The following is a 27,683-nucleotide window of genomic DNA, read 5'->3' as shown; positions in this document are numbered from 1 at the left end:
ACCTACCATTCAAAAGTTTGAGGCTGTTAAGATTTGTTTTTAAAACGTTTTAAAAAGTTTCGTATGCTCATAACGGCTGCATTTATTTGATCAAAAATGCAGCACAAACTGTAATATTTTTACAATGTAAATGAACTGTCTTCTATTTTAACATATTTTAAATGTAATTTAGTGATGGCAAAGCTGATTTTTTAGCATCATTAACTCAGTCTTCAGTGTCTCAATATCCATCAGATATTCTAATATGAGTTAGTAACGTTTCTTTATATTATCAATGTTGAAAAAAATAATTCTGGGTAACAATTTTTGTTTAAAAAGAACAACATTTATTTGAAATATATATAACTTTTGTAACAATGTAAAAACAATGTTTTTATGGTCTCTTTTGATCAATTTGTGTCCTTGCTGAATAAAAGCATATTTTTCATTAAAATGGAATACTGTAAATAATGCTACTGCTATTTACTTCTTCAACATAATAGAAACTCTTTCAAATGTCAAACATAACTGAACCTTAAACATTAGCAGATGTTTCCCTTTACTCAAAAACACATTAACTAACACTTAATTTCAATATTTACTCTCCATTTCCAGCCATGTGCAAAACATGCTACATAATTGACCCTTCGCAGTGAGCTTGATTGACAGGTGATCTGACCAATCATACTTCGCCATCCGCCATTTTGTCCGACAAAGCAGTCAGGAGAGTTAGTAGATTAACATGGGAGGATTTGAACTTGAAAAACGTAGTGTACTGATGCCTTTCCGCGGTTAAAACAACATTCCTTCTTATGTTCATTCATGTTTATTTGATGCTATAAATGAACTAGAAGGAAGAGATGATCAGTTCACGAGCAGCTTTAACTGATGCTCTACAGCGATCTGTCACGACACATTAAAGAACCACAAAACAGGTTTGGTATCAACATGGCTTATGCTGTGACGGCTCTTCCTGATGAAATTTTATCAAACGTTTATAAAGCAGCAAATAAAGTGTCCGATAGAAGTAGGCAAAAGGGGCTGCAGTGTGCGTTCGAAGGCTATATTCAAGACATACCGGTGAAACGCAAGCAACAACAAGCCAAATAGAGGCAAAAGCATAACGGTCACAGTTAAAAAAATGAACCCCCGCATATCCTAATCGAGACGGAGGCTGGGACTAACAATATCAAAGAGCAACACTGTTCATGCAAACCTGGGTAGGTCTCTATTCACTTCTATAATCGTTATTACAACGCAAACGGACTACGCGAGTATAAAGTTGTGTTTATTAGCAGCGTGTACTAGCGTATCAACAATTAGGGTAGAGAACAGAAATCATAATCTAAACCAACTGTCTAACTAGTATAACTTCACAGTAAGGTTAAAAGCAAAAATAGAGCACAAAAGTGTGCTTGTTGATCCTTGAGGGGTTTCGCTGACCGTGAGGACGTCCACACAGTTTAATCCAAAGACGACACTTGTCAGTATTTTACTTCGGTTTTGGGAAGGGAAAAAAACTGACACCCCCCTCCAACCTCTCTGGGAAACGCGTATCTGTGTTACAAATGCCCCAGGCACAACGTTTAACCATATTTTAGATAAAACTACGACGGTAATAGCCTGCCGAGACCAAAAATATGAGACGCCTGTGTTAAAGTCAATGGAGCGCTGTGAAAAAGTGTCGGACCCTCTGTGGGAGCTCGTTCTTGGCTGCGCTGTGATTGGTCAATCTACATTCTAGGGCGTGGCTTAGCCAAAGGTGAATTGAAATTCAACTTATATTCAGGTATTTAAAAGCAATCTCAGTTTAATTCTGAACAGAACTCACCCTTCAACCTTCATCTCTCCTATCTGGCAAATAATTCACTCAAAAATTAAACGTTTGTCATCATTCACTCACCATCAATCTGTTACAAACACGTATGAATGTCTTTCCTCTGACGTAATCTCTTAAAATAAATAGGTAGCCTTTTTTCCTTCATTTTATCAGCTTTATAAATAGGAAAAATAGGAAAATGTATCTCTTGGTTTTATTATTGAAATGTTCTCAATATTTTAAATAAAACACTGAACCACAATTTTCTTAATAAAATGTACACAATATTTTTAATTGCCACCTTAATTTTTTTTAATGCAAATTACAAGACTTATGATTAATTTTACATTTTGTAGTGTATGTGTGCAAGTCAACCCAAAGAAGCCAACCTTTGGCTCATTATTATTTAATATTCATCAAACTATAATTCATCAGATAAATAATTAGATAAGATACTATTCAGTGTTTACAAAACTATTAAACACCATCATGTTATGTTAGACATATGTTAGAGATTTTGTAAGACAAAGAAGCATTTTTATGATTTCTAGGTCGTTGTTAAAGGATAATTCTGGTATTTAACACCTTGAGTCTATATTGTAGTTTGTTTTGGATGAACAAGAGTGGTGGACAACATTTTTTTGACAATGGTTCCTCTCTCGAGTTTTTGACTATAATAGAATTGGCCATGGACCCATTTAACATTAGGGTCAATGGGCATGTCCGAAAATGTCATTAAAACAGCCAATAATGTTCGTTTACAAAACTGTTAAACTCACCGAGTGGTTAGTGGTGTTCGTTGATGATTATAAACAATATATCGTCGCGACTCGCAATATATGATTCCAATCCGTTTATTTTGCTATAGTGGAACTATTTTTTCAGACACTTCACAACTGTGTATATTTGAATATATACTTATATATACTGAATATATACCAACTTCAATATTTGAATCTGAAGCATTAGCACACTCCCGACCACTTGATGGCGATAACCGATGTTTATGTCTCGCGGGACACTCACGGTCACAGTCGAGTTTAACTTCATATTACAAGTAACAATTAATGAAGGTTTTGTTTGTTTATTTCGCTTACTCTCCCGGAGCACAGTTGCTCTGCTCGCTAGCCTTATGAGAAACGGAAGCGAGCAAAAAGACTACATCGACCAAATGTAAACAGCCCCCTTTCCGTTTCCGGTAGCGCATTTATATTAACGAGCACTCAGTCCTTCAACAGAATTCAATGGGATTTTACAAAATGACGAATAAAACACGACAGAAACTGTATTTCGCAACACTTTTTGTTTCTGGAACATCAACTAACACCACTAATCACTCGGTGAGTTGCACAGTTTTGAAAACTAATGTTAAAGGTTGTTTTAATGACATTTTCGGACATGCCCATTGACTCCAATGTTAAATGGGTCCATGGCCAATTCTTTTATAGTCAAAAACTTGAGAGAGGAACCATTGTCAAAAAAATGTTGTCCACCACTCTTGTTCATCCAAAACAAACTACAATATAGACTCAAGGTGTTAAATACCGGAATTATCCTTTAATAAAGTTTCTTATTAAATTCAGAGACAAGCATCAAACAAACTTTAAAACTGCAATGTTGTCAGTCATTTCTGTTCCCCAGTGTAGACTCTCATTTTGTTTATTTCATCTTATGCTCAATAAATGTATTTAACCAAAAAAATGTATCTTTCGCAAGCAGAGGTATGAAGAAATGTATGTGCTCTAACTTTTCTCTGAAACCACATAGCCTACACTCACACACATTGTGTTTTAATGTTTTATGGGGACTTTCCATAGACATAATGGTTTTTATACTGTACAAAGTGTATATTATATCCCCTTACACTAACCCTACCCATTAGAAAAAACTTCTGCCTTGTTTCATTTTCATAAAACATCACTTAGTATGATTTATAAGCTGTATTCCTTATGGGGACCAAAAAACCAGACAAGGATTATAGATATTGTCATCTTTGTGGACACACACACACACACACACACACACACACACACACACACACACACACACACACACACACACACACACACACACACACACACACACACACACACACACACACACACACACACACACACACACACACAGACAGACAGACAGAGAGAAACACACACGGTTAATAATTTATTAGAACACACAAAGCTTTTAAATTATTGGCCATAAACTATTTTCCAAAACAAAGGACACAACTAGGAATATAATACTTTTTCAGACAGAGGTTTGGAAGGACAGAGAGAATTAAAAAAATAAATGAATGAGTAAATGACAGATAGTGGAAAAGGAAAAATTGAGACTGTTTAAAACATTCACACATGTGTTTTAGGTGCCAAGTGTGAGCCGTTTTCTCATGTGTGTGTGTGTGTGTGTGTGTGTGTGTGTGTGTGTGTGTGTGTGTGTGTGTGTGTGTGTGTGTGTGTGTGTGTGTGTGTGTGTGTGTGTGAGAGAGAGAGAGAGAGAGAGAGAGAGAGAGAGAGAGAGAGAGAGAGAGAGAGAGAGAGAGAGAGAGAGAGAGAGAGAGAGAGAGAGAGAGAGAGAGAGAGAGAGAGAGAGAGAGAGAGAGAGAGAGAGAGAGAGAGAGAGAGAGCGTCATGAGTGCAGTGGTACAGTCCCAGTGCCACTGGTATAGTGGTGAAGAAGCAAAGAAATGTTCACATTCCTCAGATACCCTGGCTTAACGGCCAGCAAGCTCATACACATACGTACAGAGCCCAGGCTCTCTGTGGCAGAAAGACACATGACATAACCATGAACCACTGATGTTTTTATTTATTATTATATTAGAGAGAGAGAGAGAGAGAGAGAGAGAGAGAGAAGCTCTTTCATTAATAAAGCAGCAGTTCTTTCACACCCATCCACCTCCTCACACAGATGAATCACTTTAGCAGCACCAGTCACGAATGCTAAAGCCGCAGGGTTACTCAGTTCAGATAAGCGAGTGTGGTTAATGAGAGACCCATTGAAATATAATAAAGGAAAGGGGATTGATCAGATGTGGAACAAACACAACCAATAGTTTAATTTAGCCAAATTCTTACAATGTAGCCTAATGTCAGCAAATAAACTTTTAAAATATAAAATAAGAAATGTAACCGACCATGCAAAACAACAAATTTAAGACCAGGTAGATACCTCTGCCAACTGTGGCACTGGATTGAATAAACACACGAGCTGTAATCCTAATATGGCTGTGCAACCACTGACCTGCAACTGGATGACTGATGTTATGTAACATCATCTAATTAATATTCATGAGCCAACACTTTTCAGATCATCACTTCACCCCTGGATTGAGTAATTAAGAGAAAAGATCACGCTTAAAAATATATGAACATATAAACTCAAAGCTCAATTAAGGAGAAATGCTGAGACATGTAATTGGTGGTTGGTGCTCCAAACAAACTGATTATGGTCATGAGGCTGATCCAAAAATTATCGGTAAACAGATTTGATCAGTTTAACGTGTCCTTATTGAATGAAACTATTCATTTAAAAAAGATAATAATACTGACCCAAACTTTTGAATGGTAGTGTGCATATATAAAAGCTGTGTGTACATAAAAGTTTTACTCTGATCAGATTATATTGATCATAATATATAATTATAATATTTAATATAATTCATATATAATTCAATGCCCACTGTAACATTTCTTCAATTAGCTCAAATCTAACATCCACAAACATACCACTTGACACACACCCGCTAACACATCGACACCAACTAACTTATCTGCTAACAAAGGTACTAACAAACACACCAACAAACCCTCCCATTAAATTATGCGTTAGCAACTATAATTTGCTGTTCTAAACACAAACAAACAAAAATATAGAAGTGGCCATTAGAGTCAAAACAGTAGGTGGGGCAAAAAAATATTAAACCTAATTCAGTTTCTTGACAAGTGTTTATTTCTGTAGGCAAAATGACAACCACACACCCATTATAAAACATAAAAACATCAGAGATTTACAAAACACTTACGTCTAGGCAAAATCTAGAAAAGATAAGAGTGGGTGTTTACTGAAAGGACATGTGAATGTGCTGTACTGAATTTCGATATGCATATACACACCCACACATGTACAAATACCACACAAACATTAACATTCTAGCATGTATATATGCATTTCTCTTGAGAATACAGAGGCATTTTCTTTCAAACATTTTGGTTTCCATAAGAACTAGGGAAAAATTGTAGCATTAAAAGTTGCTGAAATTCTGTTAGTTCCAAAACGCAGACTTGCTTCAAAGTACTTCCAATTTTGTCTGACCAACTGTAAAATAGCTTTCACCCGCAGATCTTAACAAACAAACAAACACAGCAAATAAAACCAGCACACGGGGCAATCCCACTCTTCTATCTCAATGTTTACATTTTCCTGCTATGACAGTGTCTTGCAAGCTTCTTAACAAGACTTTCCCTACTGTCGCATAGGGGACCAGGACATGCCGTAACTAAAATGTGAACGCTAAACAGAGATGTGAGAATTCAGGCAGCGTGGATGGATGGAATGCCAGCAAAAGACTGTGACTGTGATGTCATCATCAGCGCTTGACAGGTATTTGTGTATTTATGGAGGAAGGAATAGGAAAGGAGACATTAAGAATGGAATATTACGGAAATTTCGTCTACAGAGGGGAAATAGGCCAGACATGCCAAACACTAACTTTTACTTCTATACACTATGTCTATGATTAAATGACTCATTGGAAATTCCTTTTTTGAAAGTTGTTGAAAAAATTATTTGGAAGCTATTTGTACCTCATATTTTCTTGGAGCGTGCTACTGTGAATCCAGAATGATCAAAAGAGTTTTGACGAGGTGCTTTATCTGTCAGTGTTTAACTGGAGCTGTAAGGTTTAGTCTGACTGAGAAAATACTGATGTTTTGGTGTCTCTGTTTGCAAAGAGAAAACCAGAAGTGTTGTCTCAGGTCCTGGAATAGAGAGTCCCTACAATTGCAGATTAAAGGGGTGGTAAAATGCCCTTTTCACAAGTTGTAAAATAAATCTCTGATGTCCCCAGAGTGTGTGTGAAGTGTTAGCACAAAATACCCCACAGATATTTTTATATAGCATGTTAAAGTTGTCACTTTTTGAGGGTTTGCAAAAACGCACCGTTTTGTGCCTGGCCCTTTAAATGCAAATGAGCTGCTGCAGAGGGCGGGGTTTCAAGAGGTCATGTGTGTTAGCAGCTGCGATTAGCAGTTAGCAGTTAACTATTTTCAATTAGGATATTCTGTCATCATGGTAATCTATAAATCGCTCGTATAGGAACTGTTGTGAGATGCACACAGAGTGACTTTCTATTGCATGTGAAAAGATGGATGCTAAAGTTTGATCTGACTCACAAATGTACTCTCATACAACAACTTTTCCTCTTCTGAACATGGACTGCATGTTCCCGGGAGCAGGGTTTATGTACATTTTAGGGTTGGTGATGTCACTAACCCGGGAGGAATGTTGTGTAGTCCCTACCAGCCGTTTGTTGTAGTCCTTTTCTTTAAAAGCAAATATCTTCATTTTGCTTTGAACTTTGAGCGTTGTAACTTTGCAGATGTTGTTTATGCTCAAACAGCAACATTACACACTAACTAAAGTTAGAAAAGTGAAATCATACTCAACCACCCCTTTAAATAAAAACAGGGGTCCAAATTGCCTCCAGCTGATCTATGATTAGTCTGTGGAACATAGATGTTATCAACCACCAGTAATATTTAAATGTCTTTGCCTTTCTTAAAGGGATAGACCTTAGTTAAGGTGTAGAGAAATTTAAATTTTGACAGGAAGCAAAACGAGGCTGTAAGGGATAGAAATGGATTTGTACAGTAAATTAACAACATGCCAATTGTTTAACTCACAAAAGATCTTTCCAAAGACATTTTCAATAGACAAAAACTCCATTAAACAGTTTTAAAAGTATTGAAATTGAGCTTTGAAAAATTCCTAGTATGATCTAGTACCTATATAGAGTAGGTACCACTGTAAAAACAGTAGTCTATCCCTCACAGCTGTTTTCATCAGAGTAAAATTCAATATGGCATCTGCGCTCACTAAAGTCTAAAGTTCACCCATAATAGAACATTTGTAATTTACTCACCCTTATGTAACTGTTTTGAAGAACACTTTTTTTCAATACAATAAAAGTTAATGGGATCTAAAACAACACTGGACCTCATGACTTTCATTGCAGGGACAAAACACACTTAAGACATTTTTCAAAATACAGTATATTTTTTATATTTATATTTCCACACACACACATATATATATATATATATATATATATATATATATATACACACACACACATTCCTCTGCTCTGCTCTAAATAACTGGCCTCATTCCCACAGTGAAAAGCAGTGAGTTTACTCTGAGTAAACCAGAATGCTTGTTTTAGGGCCTGAGTTTCAATATTGCCCTTTAAAAAAGCCCACAGCTGCCACCTCTCCCTCAAACACAGAACACTCACTTATACACAGTGTTCTCTTATCACTTTCCAACACAACCTCTAATTTGAGTTTCAAAGTCTCTGACTGGCAAGACCAATTATCCTGTGGCACTCCTCTTTGCTATCTTCTGTGTAGAAGGCACATGGAACCTTTTAAGTCACAATGAAATCAAAATGAACAATTAGTATTTTTTATGGAATATAAATATAGCAGAGTATTTATTATAAATAAATTATTTATCTGTTCCGTGCACATCAATAAAAAAAAAAAATGTTTTGCCCTCATATTCTTTCATCAAAATAACTTCCCCTCCCTCATCATATCTTCTCCTCGGATGACGTGTTTATCGGCTCGAAGGCGGTACAACCTGCTAGTCACACATGAGATCACAGCAATAGCAAACCACAACCATCCAATCAATTCCCATTGGGCAAAATTAAGTCACGCTCTACATTAGGCTTGTCTGAGATGCGCCTTGCCTCGCCTGAATTGTATGCGAGAGTAGACGGCTGCAGTGAGGGGAGGAGTGGAAAAAAGCGCAGGCAAGCCGGACAGTTTTCTCTTCTCGCAGTGGATCTGACACCTGTGAGATCAAAAATGGATATCGTGGGATTCACGGGATTCACGCTCGTGCACAGTGTTGCTAATAAACTGGATGTAATTTAAGTTCTGTTGCTTTCATATGAAAATAAATATAATGAACAAGACACCCAAAGCACTGGTTATTTAATCCCATTCCAAATACGTGTTTATCAATAATTTTTTTCTTTAATACAGACGTGTTTTTATTTATTTATTTATTTATAAAAATTACATAATCACATAATCCATATAGAGATCGCACTGTCAGAGAGTTTGGGAATATTCACACATCATTTATACACATAAAACATGATATCAGAGTTTTAAAATCAAAAATTTAAAAGAGAACAATACATCATGGTTGTTTAAACCAATGAGCATTAAGCTGTGTCGTCAGCAAGTCGTTTCCCATCATGCTTTTGATCAGCGCAGTCGGCCGAGAGCAACTGCGCGCAACTGCAGAATCCGACACGTGCGCCTTGCGCTCGCGAGAGTTTTTTTTACATACGTCGGTATGACATCAGAGCAAGGCAAACCGCACTCGGACACATTTCTAACCGGCATGCATCTCGCGCTGATCACCGGTGATCGGTTCTGCGCAGATTTTGCTCATCTCAAACAAGCCTATTTTTTCTTCATTGAGAAGGCATGTTCTTCATTCATATTTCTGACCGACAAATGCCTAGATCACGGTTCTCTGTTCCTCTTTTAAAATTAATGCGCTGTCGATATCTTCTATAACAGATGCGATAGCGGAATCTACACATGATGTTTCATAAACAAAGTTCGGGCGTAACGTAACGTTACCCTATCAGCATGAGAGGAAGCATATTCACTCTGTCAGCTCACCTAACATTCCTTGACAGTTGTTCAGCATCCCTCCTCCACACCGACTCCTCACTCTTGGCTTGTTCTTTCACAGCCAGGAATACGGGGTAATACTCTGGGTTCGGGCCGAATACCGAGCCCGGAGCCCTCTCCTCGGACAGCACGTCATATACGCATTTATTCTATCTGACTTATTTGTAAATGTGAACTCGTGAAATCTCAATTCTCCAGCGGCAGTCATCTTGTAAACTAATTCAACCCAAGCGCTCTTTGGTGACGTGGATGATTACGTAACTGTTGATCGTCTGTCCATCATCGTATAAAGCCCGCCTTGACAATTTGATTGGTCCAAAGAGATCTAGACCGAGCATAATTACTCCACAACGGATCAAGTCCAGACCGAACTTCCCAACCAAAAAATGTTGTGGGCAGGGTTCGGTCTGGCATCCAGGCTATCACAATAGGGACTAAAAGACTATTGCAACTTACGTTTCATGCTGACTTTAAGGAAGAATGGGAAATACGATCTACAAACAAAAGCAAAACTTAGATAAAAAGATGGCGAGGGGAAAGGACTGAGAATGTTGATGACACAGACACTAACTACTGCACATCATATAAAACAAATAGTAGATGGCCACTGACTCCTACACTCACAAAGACAGAAGGATTGGCATGCTTATGGAATGTTCGACTAGATTTCTGAAACATTTTTCACTCTGAAACTGCTCCTTTGTGGCTTGCTGCAAGGATTTTCCATGCATAGTGAAGGAATAAAGCCTGATTAGCCCCAAAGACTTCATGTATCTAGTTATGTAATAAATCTGGCTCTTACTATTGTGAGCGCACTAAATCACAGCATACACTGAGCATTGCACACCACAGTAGTCGAATAAAGAGGGATCACAGACTGTGGTGTAAGTAGAACCCAGTTAAATAAAGAAATGAACAGAAGTCACCAAAATACGAGAAAATATGTGGCGTTTGCATGTGAAAGAGAGGCAGAGTGTGTGTGTGTGTGTGCGTGCGTGTGTGTGTGTGTGTGTGTGTGTGTGTGAATGAGGACTGAAATAGGCATGGGGTAGTGCTGCTGTTGCATGATGGCATCATTATGGGCACTCTGTGGCACTTTGCAGAAGTGGAGGATGGTTTGGGGTTTACAGACCTCTCACCACAGAACCCAGATGCTGGCATTGACAGACAGAGGGACACAAAAAGAGAAAGAGAGGCTGCTTTCTCTGTACTTAACAAACTGCTAATCAAACTGAATGTCAGTATATAATCTAATTTTTTTTTTTTTTAAGAGAGTTGAGACTCTTTGTCAAATAAAATGGGTCCACATGTGAGTATTTCTTTAGGTGCCTGATCTTCCAGGCTGTCTGATGCATTCCATGACTGAAACCACAAGACTAAGTCAGAGAAAAATTTAATATGTATCATCTTGACAACTGAGTCAGGCTTTAAGTAAAATGGCAAATTCATTGTTGGCTTTAGAATATAGGTTTATCGTAATGATGATGATTATAGCTTTAATACAGTTTGAGCATAGCTGCAGTGCTTATTTCCACTGAACAGCATGAACTATGGACTCTGGACAAGGAAAGTATAACGTGTTAGACGCATGAACAAAGATGAATCAAAAATACTAATTTATTAAACAAAGAGAAAACACTAGGAGATAGATATAGCAATAACACATTCACATAATCAATACTGAACATGGAAAAGACTGAACTAAAGGCTTAAAAACACAAGGTAGCAATCAAGCAAACAACCGTGGAAACAAGCATTGAACTAGAGCTCAGGTAAATATGCACAGGGAAAACCATACTAAAACTCAATGAACTGACATAAGTAAACATAACTGTAGGAGCCGGTGGGAATGAGGACCAAGGCGGAGCCCAACAGAGCTGAAGGGGTGGAGGGACGAATCGCAGCTGGAGGCCCAGAAGTCCGTGGCGCAGGCAGAGTGACGTCTGACCAAGGTGAAGCCGGAGGGACGTGGGAGCCTAGTGGAGCCGTAGGGACGATGGTCCCAGGTGGAGCCAAGAGAGGGGGGAGACAAGGTGGAGCCGACAAGTTGAAGAGCCGAGCTGGAGTGACAGGCTCAGCAGCTGGAGGTGAAGCAAGGGGACTTGACAAGGCGGAGATGGAGACCAGAAGTCCCGAGCTGGATCCACACAGCAGAGAGGAGTCAGAAGAGGAGCCAAAATACTGAAGGGAACCAGCGGAACTGGGGAACTGGCTGTTATGGGCAGAGGAGGTGGTAGAGGGATGATAGGTGGGATCCTTGGAGACACAGGAGCTGGGTGGGACCAGAAGAAACACAGGAGAATTGGAGCTTGGCGGGACCAGTGAGGACGGGAGATACAGGGCAATATTACAGAAGCCAGCTATAGCTCACCCATGCCCTCAAACTCCAAGAGGACACCCAAAGTGACTGATTGTGTAGCCGGCTTGCAAACCTGGTCAGACAATCCATTGGGCTCGGGCTCCAGGTCGATGATTGGCTCAGTCTTTGTTCCATCTGGCGCTGACTTCGCGGCAGTTTCGAGCTCTGTGTCTGCAGCGGGCTCTGGCATACACTCCATGCAGTGTGTGGGAGGTGGCTGGCTGGGCTCTGGGTCCTCCTCTGAGGGGCTGAACGAAGATCCGTTACTCACCAGCACCCACTTCATATAAGTGCCAAAATCTCCCCGAGGACCAACACTGGGCAGGAGTGCCTTGGATCACTCATTGAGGCTGGTAAAGTAAAACGCACACAAAGAGAGCGATCTGGATAGAGTGTGAGGCATGCCAGATCTAAGAAGTCTTTGCTGTGGTCCTCTAGATTTTGCTCATTCTGCACTAGGCAGAGCAGTTGGACAGCCGGCAAGTCCATAAAAAGGGGAAAAAACGCAGCAACAAATCAAATCTAGGTTCGGTATTCTGTAACGCGTTAGACACGCACAAACAAAGATGTATCAAAAATACTTTTTTTTTTTTTTTCAAAAGAGAAAACTCTAGGAAATACATATAGCAATAACAAATTCACAAACGTGGCACAACATAGAACAGAATAAACTAAAGGCTAAAATACACATGGCAGCAATCAATGGAAACCAGAACAGGTGTAGAGCCATGGAAACAAAGGCAAATGGGCAAAGGGAAAACCAAACTAAAACTAAATGAATGACAGAACTAAACATAAATGTAACAAAAAGACCTTCTGATGAGAGTATTTTTCCCTAATGGACCCTTAGAACCAGAAGTTGTAGAAAAATGGAGTAATTATACACAGAGAACTTTAACTAGATACATGTGGAATTAATTAGTAACCTAGGTGACAAAAGAGAACTTAGTAACTATATAAACAAGAACTGAACTGAAAGGAAACATAGGAACATGAACACAAACACAATGAAACATAACTGGCGAGCGGGACGAGGGCCGTGAGAGAACGGCACGAGGCCGGTGGCGTGATTGATGATGAGCGACACCTCCGCGACGCACTGGTCTTGTATCTCTCACGAAGGAGCGGAAGCATAAAAAGGAGCGACGATCGTGATGGGGAAGAGAGGACCAGGCCTGGACTGTTTAATTTGATGTGTTATTTATTATGTGTGGCGGCAGTTGTTCGTGAGGGGCTGCCGTCTTTACTTTAATTTTTCGTTTATTTATTTCATGTTTATTAAAGTCTTTCAACGTTTGCCGGTTCCCGCCTCCTCCTTCCCACAACAACAAACTGTCTTACACTGGTGCCGAAACCTGGGAGGAAGGAAGGACACGCTGTCAGATAGCCATCGCAGTGCTGATGACGTCGGGCAGCAAAGGAGCGGAGACCACCGATGGCTACCCGAGGGGATGGTGCTGGAGTGATTGAACAGCAGATGGGACGGAGGGCGCGCTTCCGTGCTCCTGGGTCGAGGAGGGGTATAATGGACAGTACAATGGTGGAGGGGGGGGGGGCTTTGGAGGAGGATGAGGAAGACCTGGATTCCTGTTGGACCTCTTGAGCGGAGTCTTGGAAGTCTTTGGAGACCAAGAAGTCTTAGGCAATGTCACAAGTTTGAGTGGACGAGGCGAAGACGGGACTAAGGTGGAACCGGAGGGAAGGAGGAGCCCAGAGGAGCTGAAGGGGTGAAAGTCCACAGCGAAACCAGGATAACGATGGACCAAGGTGGAGCCGTGGGACGAGGGAGCCCAGAGGAGCTGAAGGGGAGGAAGTCCACAGCGAAACCAGGGTAATGATGGACCAAGGTGGAGCCGTGGGACGAGGGAGCCCAGAGGAGCAGAAGGGGAGGAAGTCCACAGCGAAACCAGGGTAACGATGGACCAAGGTGGAGCCGAGGGAGCCTGAGTGATTGCGGACCATGGCGGAGCTGAGGTAGCGCACAGCAAAGGCAGAGCCGACGGGCAACAGGCTGAGATGGAGCAACAGGCTTGGAGGCCCTAGATTAAGCCAAGGAGTCAGTTTCCCCACTTCGCGCTGGTGGTGAGTGGGTCCGAGACGGAGCGGATGAGCTGGTGGAAGTCAGCGGTACGGGCAGAGCCAAGGAGCTATGAGACATCAGCGAGGCTGGTGAGTCTTGAGAATTTGGCGTACCAGTGATGATGGTGACCATAGGGTGGGAAGAACATTGGGACCAGGTCGTCCATTATGTAGTGTTTCAGCAGAATGAGGAGGAGTGTGCTTAGGGGCAAGGACATGCATGGCAGTTGGCTCTGCTGTGATATTGATGAGCCAGCCCTCCTCTACTGGCTCTATGGTGAACTGTCTACCTGGCGCTAACTCCATGATGGACCTGGCAATCGACTCCAGTCTTCGGACAGACACGGTGACCGGATCTATCTCCGGGAATGGAGAGAACTCAAGCTTGTGGTCCGCGGTGGGCACTGGTTCAGGCTCTGACTCCATGGCGGGCATGGAAGTCATCTTTGGGTCCTTTGTGGGAGATCTCTCTGTGTTTCTGGGACAGTCCGGGCTGGGACGAAGTGTTTTCTCTGGAGTGGGCAGTGAGATAGCTGCTGAAGGTGTTGATTGTCCTGGGGAGTCAATGGTGTCGTTGTCCTCAACAATCCGCACATCCATAAGGCATGATCGATGAAAGACCTCCTCCAACATCAGCGTTTGGTAGAGGATATCGTCCATCATACTCCAGAACCGCTGTTTCAAAGTTTTATTGTCCCAGTGTGCCTTGTGAAAGTGTTCCAGGTACTCCTCCACATAATCCTCTAGAGACCGGCCGTTCTGTGAAAAGCAGTCCATAAAATACTTGTTGTTGTGGGTCTGTCACGTTTATGGTGGTATAATTATAGAAATGAGAACTGAACTGAAAGGAAACATAGGAACAATAACAAGCACTAGTTACAAAAGATTTCTATGAAATAAATGCAGCTTTGGTGAGCAGCATAAGAAACTTTGAAAAAGCATGAAAAAATCTTACCGACCCCAAACTTTTGAATGGTAGCCCAGTGTCCAATAATAACCTATTAGTTACTTATTAGTATTATTATTGTTATTTAAGCCATTATACATTTTTGTAGAGTTCAGACATTTATTTTCATCTTTGTTTTGAGCTGTCTAATTGTTAAGCTAAAATAATTGAAAAATGATCCAAACAATACAACAAATAAGCTACCTGTGTTTTTCTTTTACACATTGTGTAATTTGTTTGTAGACCAAATTGTAATTAACAAATAAATGATAAAATTGAAAGGTATGAATATCTGTAAAAAAAAAAAATATATTAATAATAAAGATTTGTCTAACTCTAATTATAAAGCTGTGATTGTTTTAGAACCAGATTCTAACAAAATATTTATGAGTAAGAGAATATGTGGCAGATATGATGTTTGCTATTTAGAAAGCAAGTCATCCCACATCCTTACACTCTCATACACCACAAACCACAGATGCTCTAAGTAAAAGTATTTGAGCTTGATGTGCATGGACTTCTTTGGACTTCCATAAATGTAGCTTTCACTCAGCAGTGACTCAGCTTCCGCCTTTATTTTTACCCCATTTATTTATTTTTGGACTCGACTCATTCAAAAGCACATGGGCATCCAGCAGACAAAATTGGAGCGCACCAGAGAGCAAGAGGGAGAGAAAGAAAGACAACACGCACTAATGAACCTGATGAGAGTACTAAAATAACAATCCATTTCATCACAATACTGATGCAAAACCCAGACAAACATGTCAAGCTAAACATACCCACACACACTTAAAGATACACAATCTAAGTATATCAGCTTTTGGCATTCTTTACTTGAAATAACAAACTGGTACACCAGACCTTGAGGACTAGGGCTTTCACTAAACACACACAAAATATTTTAGTGGTGTGTCGATTGCAAGTGTGTTTACGTGGACAAAGAGAATGTAAATGTACAGTATGTGTATGTTTAAGAAACTTCGTGTGAGAAAATGCGTGTGTGTGTATGCCGTGCAGATCTTGCTGCGTAGACTTTATGGCACCATGCCTTACCACATCCAATCTGATACAGCTCAGAGCGAGAGCTACCCTGCCAACCAGACAATATGCAGAAACCATTAAGAAGAGCGAGAGAAAAATACAGGGAGAAAAAGAGAGGGGGTTATTATTGCATTTCCACTCACATGCGCTCACATCACTCATGCGCTGGTGACAGATATTCGACCATTAAGTTTGTTAGTTAAAGGGATATTTCACTCAAAAATATAAATTCTGTTATTATTCACACGTGTCATTCCAAACCTGTATTAATTTCTTCAGTGGAACACAAAAAGAGACGTTAGGCAGAATGACAGCCTTTGTCACTATTCACTTTCATTGTATAGAGAGAAAAAAATGCAATGAAAGTAAATGGAGAGTGGAGACTGTCACCAAAAAACTGTCTAAAGTCTCCTTTTGTGTTATACTGAATAAATACAAGTTTGGAACAGCATGAAGATGAATAAATAATTTTAAGTAGCCTAATTTAAGCTGAACTGTTTATTTTTGGTGAACTAGGCCAAAACCTTTAATTTAAGGCCCTGTCTTTTTTCTTCTGAAGTATTCAAGTGTGGAAAACTTTAATAAGAGCTCGTGAGCATTCCTGTCATCAAATTGAACCGAATAATAACCGTTTTTAAAAAACGTGTTTGAATTGTCTTACCGACTCTGAAGCCAGGCCCGGTCAGTGTGTCCGCCGACTGTCCGTTTTCACCGATAAGCGTCGTGTTGTTGCCCTGTTCGCAGGTGTCCTGACACTGACCCTTCAGGCATGTCCTTTTGCAGATGAGTGGCGCGATTACCACTTTGAAGCGCTCGCGAGTGGACGCGCGCTCGGCGCATAGAGCCAGCCGCTGGAGCGCGAGCCAGATGAGGAGCAGATGGTAGAGAATCAGCGAGGGCATGCTGGCATCCCTCAATGCCAACACAGGGCATTCACGCCACCACAAACAGAATATCCACGTAAACCCTGAGCGGACCAGGCAGTCCCTCCGGGCACGGCCGCAGAAGACGTTTTGCTGGAGCCCAGTTTGGAAAATCTACGCAAGCACGCGCTCTTTTCCCAGGCAGCGCTGGCTGTGAAAGTTCTCGAGCAGAAAGTTTTCCTGATGCCTTCCTGTCCCGTTTAAAGTAAAAAAATTGAAAAATTACATCCGGTTCGTTGGATAAAAATACAGATTATCCGCAACGAGTGCATTTGGGACATTTTTTTAAGCTTTTTAAAAAGTCTTACATGTTTTAAATGACAGCCTGGTAGTGGAATAAGGTGGAAAAACTCCTCATTCCTTAAAGCCAGGTCCTCCTTACTTTCAGTCGCTGCGTGGATGTCGTGTGTGTGTGCGTATCGCACTTTGGGAAAGTTAAGGAGGAGGAGAGGCAAAGCAAGAGCCAATCCACGGGCAGTCGAGCTGGCGCAGGGCCAGAGCAGTACAAGAGCGGGACTCAAAAGTGGTTTTGTTGTTGGTGCTTTTCTTCGTCGTCACCTTCTTTTTCCCTTATTTCGCACTCTTCAAGTGCTAGATGAAGGTGTTGCGCGCGATCCTCCGCTGCGGTTCCGGTCAGTAAACACAAAAAAACGATAGTGGCAAGGACAGATGCGGTGCCCTGGGTCAAACAGTACTATGTGCCAGACTTGTTTCTAGTGTTTACTACCTGAGGGGAGCAGGAACGCAATTTACCAGGCGATTTCCAAATCTTACCTGGCAAGACCCAAATTACATAGTGGTATTTTTGAAGTATTATGTAAGCATGTATTAATTGGGATTGTTTTAGCATGTGAAGACCCTTGTAAAAAATACCCCACCATTCAATTGTTTATGTGTGACAGTATCAGTAGGCTACAGTGATTGTTACTATAACAAAAATTGTGAAAATACATTTGGTGCTATATATTTGACACCAATTGTATAAAAAAATGACAAAAAACCCTAACAAAAATCATGTTTTCATAAATATCCTATGATTTTACAGTAGTTATGCAGCACAAACTGATTGCCATGTATTTATTTTATAAAGGAGCAAAAATAAAGCATTTTGTTTCCTAAATTAGAAATTATGTTGGTGTAATGGCAGCTGAATCGAGCTGATGATACATCACCATTTCATTCATGATCTCGATGGTCGCCCGATGAGCTGCACACAGTAAAAAAAAAAAAAAAAAAGCAAAAGAAGAAAGAGATTATTCACATAAATGTGTTCATGTGGCCAAATAAATACTAAAGATAACAATATAATAGTTTTGAAATTTGACTCCCAAAAAAGAAAATTGCAGATAATGTGATTTTATAGAGGACATGTGATAAACAAAAAGGGAGAGAGGGACAATTAAAGAAAGTAAGATGGAGTAAAGTAGAATGATGGAGAGGTGAAGTTATAGAGAAAGTGAGTTGAGTCACTTCCTTTAAGAAAAGTGAGAATGTTTGCTTTCAGTCACTGAGGAAATGACTGCATGAGAGCTCCTCACTCTCTCACACACATACATGGAGAGAGTTCACAGGCAGATCATACATTTTTGGCTACAGAGAGGCATGCAGCACCAAAACCCACAACAGACATGCGCAGTTGCTCAAACACACATAGGAATTTTTATGCTAAAAAACACATGCACACAGAGAGCTATCGCATGACCAGAAAAATGGAAAAAGCAAACACTCAAGCAACAAGCAATCAAAAGCAACACTCATAAAGTCTATAAATATTATACTGTTATTTAATTTAATTTCTTAGGGTGTTTTCACACTTTTTCAGGGGTCTGGGCATGGTTTGCTGGATTTTTGGCCCATATGTGAACACTCCAAAGATCTCAGACCCTTTTAAAGTAAACCAAACCGAGACCATCTTGGGTCTGAGTACAGTTCACTAAAACATATTGTGAACGCAAATTGCTCTAGGACATTTTTGAATATTCCGAATGAATACAAACACTGACAGTACTACTATTTTAAAAATTGAAAAAGCTAAACAATATTAAATCAATAGATAATCAATTAAATAATCATTATAATATAATAATTTATAACATTTTAAAAGTATACTATGCAATCAGTGACATTGTGCAGGCATATTGTTTATGTATTTTCAGCAAAGTATTTTTCTATGATATTTTTCTAGAATATTTCTATGCTGATTATTCAAATAAAATTCCAAACAAACGTGATTTATACATGTGAATGTGTGATATACAAGATACGCAATACGTATTGCAACAAATTTATATTTTTTGTACAAAAGATGTTTTTTTATATTATATATTCCATGTTCAAATAAGTTCAACAGCATTGTAGCCATGTTGTTTTACGAAATAATATTAATAAATAAATACAATTCTTTAAAAATAAAAATCTTGGTTACAATAGGCACACAATGTAAGTGAATGGGATCAAATATTGGAGCTACAACAATTGAAATGGACTAGATCTAAAAAGCAACAGTATGATCACAAAGAGGTCTGAAACGTTCACTTTTGTTCACTTCACTTTAGTTTCACTGTAGTTAACATGGTTAAATGTTTGCTTTGTGCCTTTACATACAAAAACTAATTTAGTTTGGAGAAGAAAAAGATGCACATATATTCACTATTAACAATATATTAAATTAATTCTAAATCAACAGAATTCAATATTAGGCCCTCATCAGGTGACTTTTTCCCAAGCAGCTTTTAAGATAACTGAAAGGGGACCTATTATTCCCCTTTTTACAAGATGTAATATAAGTCTCAGGTGTCCCTAGAATGTGTCTGTGAAGTTTCAGCTCAAAACACCCCACAGATCATTTAATATACCATGTTGTAAATGCCCATTTTTGAGTGCAAGGAAAAACATGCTGTTTCGTGCATGTATCTTTAAATGCAAATGAGCTGCTGCTCCCCACCATGCTTTCCAGAAGAGGGTGGAGCCTGTATAAATTAACAAAACATCTGTTTGGTTTTGATTATCATCTCTATCGTGGTCACGCTCATGTGGCATTGCAGTTCATTATGAAAGTTTATTATCTGCATGCGTTTTAAAGCCATATCAGTCTAAACTTCTGATGTATGGTTTTCTGAGCACACACATCCGAAGCATGTGAAAGCTGGATGTCAGACAGAGCGTAGTGTAAGTATTGAACTTCTCTTTCACGTGTTATTGCGTTTAAACTGTCAAATACACACAACAAGGATATGTCAAAAAACACAAAGTTCACATAAACACAGTCAGTTATGTCTGTGAACATACACAGCAAGTAAAGAAATTGCATGGGTAGGCTATATTATATCTGTGAATTAAAGTGAACGCAGCATAATTATTCAGTACCTACTGCTATATGTAAGGAATCATTGATTATTCGGCTTATACTAGTTACCATACCTCAGAAAATTGTTTTTTGTCCTTAAAAAGCTTTTGTGTGCAGGACTAATTTCTTTACGCATCTCATCCCAAGAGATGAGTGAGAGATTAATTGTGTGTCTGTGCGCTATTTACCTCAATCTGTGCGTCTCTCAACAGTGTTCGGCACCAGCATCTACTAATAGCGAATCTACGCTCGCTAGTGAGAAATGTCATGTAGCTTTCGCAAATCTATTTTACTGATAAAATCGTCAGAGCAGCGCTTACAACCTTTACAGAATATGCTTACAACACGCGAGTGTGTTGTCGGTGTCGTTGTGGGTTTTGGTTTTGTAGACTCTTAAGACCTTTGAAATAACTGAAATCATTTGGCTAAGTGATATGGAACTGAAATGTGGTCAAAACCTGCCTGGAACTACTTTAGCCGGGCCTTTCCCTGAAAATAATTGCACACCTTAGAACGTTCGTCAACCAATCAGAATCAAGCATTCAACAGTCCAGTAGTATAATATGAATCAAACAACAAAATAAAAACAGAAAATCCCTCACTGCTTTTGATTGAATAACTTATAGTTTTAACCAGATGACATTTCTTACTTGAATGCTGCTTTTAAATGCTCTGGCGAGGAGATAAATATGGCGGACTGGGTGAGGTCTATGCTAATACGACAGAGTCCGTCAACAGTCGTGGGCGGGGACTGTGCAATATGACACAATACATACTGTGACATATTTTTACCATTACAGGGTGGTTTTGTACACACTGCTGACACACATTTATGTTCAAACACCATGTAAGTGAATTTTGCAGAATAGGTCCCCTTTAAATAGCAACCAAAGGCAACCTCAACACCACATATATGACCAGTTCTGTAAATGAAAACAAATATTCTGCGCATCAGAATAATACTGTCAGTATTACACTGTCTGATGACACAGAGCACTGGGATGAGTGTTCAAGCCAACAAACGTTACCCTCAATGTGACATTAAAACCTGCTTACCGCAGCATGGAGAGCAGGGACAATGTGGTCTGGAGGCAGGGTGTGGGCTCAAAGAGCAGAGTGGTCTTGACTCACGTCACAGAGACTATAATCATGCCTGAACGGATACATGAGTCACTTCAGAATCAAGAAGGGAGGAGAGCTCTGACCAAACATCAACTAAATATGGGTCAGACTTTGGCTGACCGATGTCTCATCGTCTGGGGCAAAAGAGCACAGTGGCACTACAATGAAAGTCTTTGGGGGTTGAATTGACTACTGGGGAACTGCTAGATGGGGAACTAAACAGATAGTTAAAGCAGATTCTGTAAAATGTACAATTCTAGACTATTTTAAATACTTTCTAGACTATTTTAAATCAGTAATGTTTTTTTACCAAAATGTGACAATAACATTACAAGTTATCTCTTTCAAATAAACGCTGTTCTTCTGCACTTTCTATTCATCAAAGAATTCTAAAAATGTATAATGGTTCCCACAAACATTAGGCAGCACAACTGTTTTCAATATTGATAAGAAATGTTTCTTAAGCAGCAAATCAGCATATTAGAATGATTTTTGAAGGATCATCTGACTCTAAAGACTAGAGTACTGATGCTGTAAATTCAAAGATATTAGATATTAAACATAAAGATATTAATCTCATAATCTCATTTTATATTTTAATCTCATTAAAATGGAAAAATGATTTAAATAATAATAATATTACTACTTTTACTGTATGTTTTGATCAAATAAAATACAACATTAGTGAGTGTGAGACTTCTTTCAAAAACATAAAAAATCTTACTGATACTGTACCTACTTTTGAACGATAATGTTTATAAATACACATGACTATTGCTGGAATAAATCTAAACATGAATACAGGATAACTTCCATTATTGATCCTTATACAAACAATTTAACCCTAACAAATGCATTGATGATAACTGATGTTGCCCTGTTGAAAATTATAGATGTTTTCATTTTTCCAAGAGTGAAAATCCATGAATTTTTCCAATGAATTTGGTCAAAGTCAAAATACATGTTTATTTTATGTTGTATCCTGTGAGTAAGACGTCTCATCCCAGTGTATAAGCAGTCAACACAGAAAAGAAAGACTACCCACACAACTATATACAAAGACTATATAATACAGACAGAGAGAGGAAAAGATGTCTAATTTCATCTTAGTCCTGAACTCCCTCACGAATAGCCCAACACTGTTGATTCATTTGACCAAGTTCATGAGTCCTGCATGTGTTTATATATATATATATATATATATATATTATATACATTGATAAATTCAGTCCACACCTAAGCCAGAAAAATCTTGCATGAACATTTTAAATTCAGATTCAATAATTAATACATTTGGTTTGAAAGTTTTAATGGTCAATGATTATAATACTGTTGGTACATCATTCTGAATATGAGTGAATTTGAAGGTTATAGATATTAGGGAGCTGATGACTGTGCCCTTTTTTATATAAAAGAGTATAATGACTGAAAATAAATACTGACGGATATGCAAGTAGAGATGTTTTGTTATAGCAAAGAAATTCTCAGAAGATGTTAATGTTTTCAAAACTGGCCCGTTTTTAGATATCTTACAATGAAGTTTAATGCTGGAGGATGAAAGTTTACATTGATCATACCATACTGAAACTTAAACATTACGAACAACTATGAATCTTCCCCTCCATTTGGTTAAAAATGTTGTTGTCTCTCAATTTGTATTACATATAAAGTGTTGCAGCCCGAAATACTGGTTTCATGCTACCAAAACAAACAAACAAAAATCTGAATGTTTGATCTTTACATTATTTCAAACATTCGGTTCTGCATATTTACTAAGCATGAGGCCATTGAATGTTTTTACGCAGACAATTTTTTTGGGTGTTAACTGCAATAATTTTTGTTGAACTTGTTGAACCAACTACAGATGGACCACAATCTTCAAACACCTGCAACAACAGCTCTAAATTCAACATCACATCTGGGCACAGTCAGGAATAAATGCAATATTATAACAAAGTGAAAAGTTTAAATAGTCTAAAGTTATTAAAACACTTGTCATGGATCTTTTAAAGCTCCAGTTTCTGGCATGAAATTTTAAAGACTAAACCTATTTCAGTTCTATGTACAGAATATACACGTTAAATGAATAAAAAAAAAAAATGTAGATATAAAAACAAACAAAAATTGGTGAAATAAAAATGTATTCACAAAACCACACAGATTGATGCCATGTCCATGACAGAAACAGCGTCTCCGTTTTTGGAGGAGAATTTCTTTCTTTTTTTGGCGAGAACCAACCAAAATATTTGGCAGTAACAGTCTTTCCCTCTTACATCCATTAGAGGGCACCACTTTTAAAGTTTCCTTGATTTCCGTGTTAGCTGTGGATCTGCACAATACATTTTTAAAGATGAGTCAGCTGAACTCCGTTGAATTAACCCAGGCAGTCACATTTCTGATTTTTTGGATCAGCACCATGTGATAAACTCTTCACAACATCCTCCAAACTTGGCTCTTAAATCTACCAATAAACCAAACAAACTTCCAAGGTAAACTGAATGAATATTCTGCAGCCTGCAAACACTCAACGATAAAAAGGAAAAAAAGTTACCTTCAACCAATACTTCAGCTTTTGATGCACATCTGAGTGTGAGCCTGTGCAATACAACCACAGTTAAGGCTTTAATGCGTTCATCTTAGAACACCTACGCAATAGCTCTTTATCTGAAGAGGGCATTCAAATTATTATTACACCAATGACAACACCCATAATTATGAGTAACAGATCATACAATACCCTGTTAGTCCCACGGGAGCATCAACAGCTCCAACACTAAAACACATATTAGAAAGAAAAGCCTGCAAGACCTGCAGTGGTTTTGTCCTGGTCTATATGATGTGAAATCATCGGATATAATATGGGAATATTTAGGAAAAGTCATCAAGTTAGAGTTACATAACGTTATTGTCAAATAATGAGCTTGTTTTTAATGTTGCCACTGACAGTGTTTTTTTAATCCAGGACAAGATGTAACATCAATCGTAGAGTTAACATCACATTTTGGTAAAAAAAAAAAAGAAACAACATTTTAAGTCACTATAGGTTAAATTCACTATAAGACCAAAATGTTAATTATTTTGCTTCTCTGTTTGCTTGACTACACACAATCCACCACAGGCTCGCCTTCGTTTCCTTCTTCTTCCGCCCACATCCCGAATCTCATATCCTCATCATCCATGGATCCCCCGTCCCCCTCTCCCAAACCGGCCATGCCTATTGCTTCATCCGCTCCTGGCTCCCCCTGATGGGCACGGAGGTGTTTCCTCAGACTGGCCGGATCTTTGAAGCCTCGATGGCAGAGTGGGCAGCAACACGGCCGTTCTCCTGTGTGTATGCGCTGGTGGTGCTTCAGGTGCTGCAGGCGACTGAGGCGTTTCCCACAGACGCTGCACACATACGGTTTTTCACCAGTGTGTGTGCGGCGGTGCTTCCGCAGGCCGTCGAGATGGCGAAACTGCGTTCCGCAATCGGAGCAGGAATACGGTTTCTCACCCGTGTGGATGCGGAGGTGAGTTTTAAGAGCCCCGGACTCACGGAAACGGCGGCCGCACACGGTGCACGGGTACGGTTTCTCTCCTGTATGGATCCTCAGGTGCTTTTTCAGGCTAGAGATCAGACGGAAGGTCTTGCCGCACTCCAAACACAAGTGAGGACGCTCTCCAGGTGCCTCCCCCATCAACTCCGAGATGGAGCGCCGCATAGGCTCTTCTGGCGAGGAGCTGTCCACCCCTGGGCTCCTCCTGGGAGTCATACCCAAACCAGGAGCATCTCTCTGGGCCGATCTAAGTCCGGAGGTCCCCTGCGTAGGCGAACTACTGGAGGAGGGTCCATTGTGAGGCCTGGAGGGGGGCGGTGGTGTGGTTTTGGAGGGGTGATGGTGTGAACGGGAGCCTCCTTCCTCTTCGACCACGTGGACGTATGCCAGATCACACACGTTCTGAGCTGAATGCTCGGCTTCTGTGGGCGCCTCTCTTCCCCGCACACACACCTGTCCAGAGGCAGGAACCTGCTCCTCTTTAATAGAGAAGCTAGTGTGTGAGGGAGGGTTGGGGGGTCTGGTGTGCGAGAGTCTTCTGCTGTCATCCACCATCTCACCTGTAACACAGATCACACATTTACACACTGGTAGGAAAGCGAACAGAACATAATCTCATAAACTACTAATTATGAAACTGTTAAACTGAGTCAACTAAAAGCTGTTCTTTCTAAAATCTAAAATTTCCCTAATTTTCACACAAACAATTAACCAGTAGGCCCATCACTTGTAAACATCCTTATCTGTTGATCTCTTTCTCTAAAATAGGGAATCAAGGATGCACAAATATTACACTTTTTAGATTATGGTTGAAAACTAATAAATAGACGATATTAAAAGAATACTAGTTATAATATTTTATCAAAATAATCTAGTAATTTTGAGATTTGCTAAAGATTAGACTTAATGTTAGAAAAAAAATTAAATGAAAAATGATTACTGTTTGGTCATTTAAATGTATATAAAAATAGAAAATGTGTATGCACAATTAAATATCGACAGATGGCACAGCAACAATTCATAAGAGCAACAGTACCTACATGTGTAAAAATGATTGTTGTCTTACCAGGTCGGTTCATGTCTGAACAGATGTTAGACGAATGGACGGATATAGGGTCATAAAAACTGTTCGTCACCGTCCCATCCGCCTGAATGGAGAGGTGGCAGCTCTTGAACTCTTCTCTGGAGTCAAAGCCGTGTATGGCATCACCCAGAGCGCCACTCAATTCGGGTTCAGCTCCAGTAAAGCAGCGCGGATCCGGCTCGGGCGCACTCCGATGGGTTAAGCGGTTCGAGTTTAAAGGTCCAGAGGTGGCGTAGACGTGATGTCCCGGCATGGATGGATTTCCAAAGGGGCCCTGAAGCTGGTCTATTAATTTCTGAGCGCTACACAGACACTCCTGTAACGTCTTGAGCTCTCTCTCCGAGACTTCGAGCCGAACCTTCAGCTTCTCGTTCTCTTGCTCTTTGGTCAGCAGCTCCCGCTGGGTCTCGGACAGCACCGCCACGATCTCGCCCAGAAGGGTGTCCACTGCTGCGGACAGAGTGGACCTGATGGTCGGTCCGAGGCGAGTTCTGAGTGTGGAGATTGAGAAGTTTTTGTCCCGGACCGTGTTTTGCATGCACTCATCCTTCTCCCCCTTATGGGATGAGTTGATTATAGTTTGTTTACGATGAGAAGCGCTCGCTGATGAGCTGTTTGATGCTGTTGGTATCGACACTGGGTTGATTCTGCCCGCCCCGTTTTCACCGTTGCTGCGCTTTGAGTTCATTGCGAATTCTTCTGCTGTACAACCAAACGAAAAAGAAACCTATTTTATCAGTTATTGTTGTAATATTTTAATGCTTTATCAAATGAAACGCTCATCCTTTGTAGTCTCGCTGCGACAATATTTCTAAACACTCAGAAATTAGAAACTAAAGACGACGAGCCTGACGAGCTACTATAGCATTGCCATTAGCAAACTAGCCCACACATTCCTCTCGCAAATAGAGCCTTTCGCTGCCTGGGTTTAGTTGAAAGCTCGATAAATAACCACACTGAAAGCTCACGACAATACTATTTTTAATCTGCATTAATGTGGTAATCGTTTTGTAGCAACGAGCCAGAGCCTTCATTCCACTGTACAAGCGCGGAGGTCCATCCTGACTTTTGATTGGTCAAAGATGTGGTCGCGGCTTAATGACACACTCTCGCGTAAACAAAGCGCATGAAAATGACGATTTTTCCAGAGCGATAGGTTGATTAGTGTTTGTTCATGTTTGCGAATCATGCCGTACGTACACAAACATCTAGTTTACACAAGAACCGTTTGCTGATGCAAACTAATGTTTTTAAAAGTTCAACATACGATGACGTATGAAAGGCAAGTTCGTCAAGATAAACTTTGACGTTGTCTTGACGTAACATATTAAAACCTTTAAGTTTGAAGTCTTTACATATTGACAGAAATAGGCTACTGTCAGACAGATACTCAAGTGGTTCTCAACCATGGGGCCTTTTTGGGGGCCTCAGCAAACTTCCAGGGGCCACTAATAAATCTCACAATTATTTAAACATAATACATAATCTTCATTAAAATGTAATTCATGCACT

At 39.8% G+C, this 27,683-nt stretch overlaps 2 protein-coding genes across 3 annotated transcripts in view; both read right to left on the bottom strand.

Annotated features, from left to right (window-relative positions):
- The window catches only part of ltbp3 (latent transforming growth factor beta binding protein 3), a 44,580-nt gene extending 27,082 nt beyond the window's left edge, over window positions 1-17,498 (bottom strand). For both annotated transcript variants that reach the window (XM_079606216.1, XM_079606217.1), the window contains exon 1: window positions 16,822-17,498. In XM_079606216.1, the coding sequence (XP_079462342.1) occupies window positions 16,822-17,062 (241 nt within the window). In that variant the 5' untranslated portion in view covers window positions 17,063-17,498. The remainder of the gene's footprint in view (window positions 1-16,821) is intronic.
- A 5,339-nt stretch (window positions 17,499-22,837) lies between these two features.
- On the bottom strand, window positions 22,838-27,286 carry LOC306996000 (uncharacterized protein). The gene is made up of 2 exons (XM_079608082.1): window positions 26,154-27,286; window positions 22,838-25,647 (listed from the first exon to the last, which is right to left on the bottom strand). Exons 1-2 carry the CDS (start codon window positions 26,857-26,859, stop codon window positions 24,650-24,652), a joined length of 1,704 nt encoding a protein of 567 aa, XP_079464208.1. The 5' UTR covers window positions 26,860-27,286; the 3' UTR covers window positions 22,838-24,649.
- Between the last annotated feature and the right edge of the window lie 397 nt (window positions 27,287-27,683).

Source organism: Phoxinus phoxinus (genome assembly GCF_949152265.1).
Source record: "Phoxinus phoxinus genome assembly, chromosome: 3".
NCBI lineage: Eukaryota > Metazoa > Chordata > Actinopteri > Cypriniformes > Leuciscidae > Phoxinus > Phoxinus phoxinus.
This window is presented reverse-complemented; position numbering and strand designations above follow the sequence as displayed.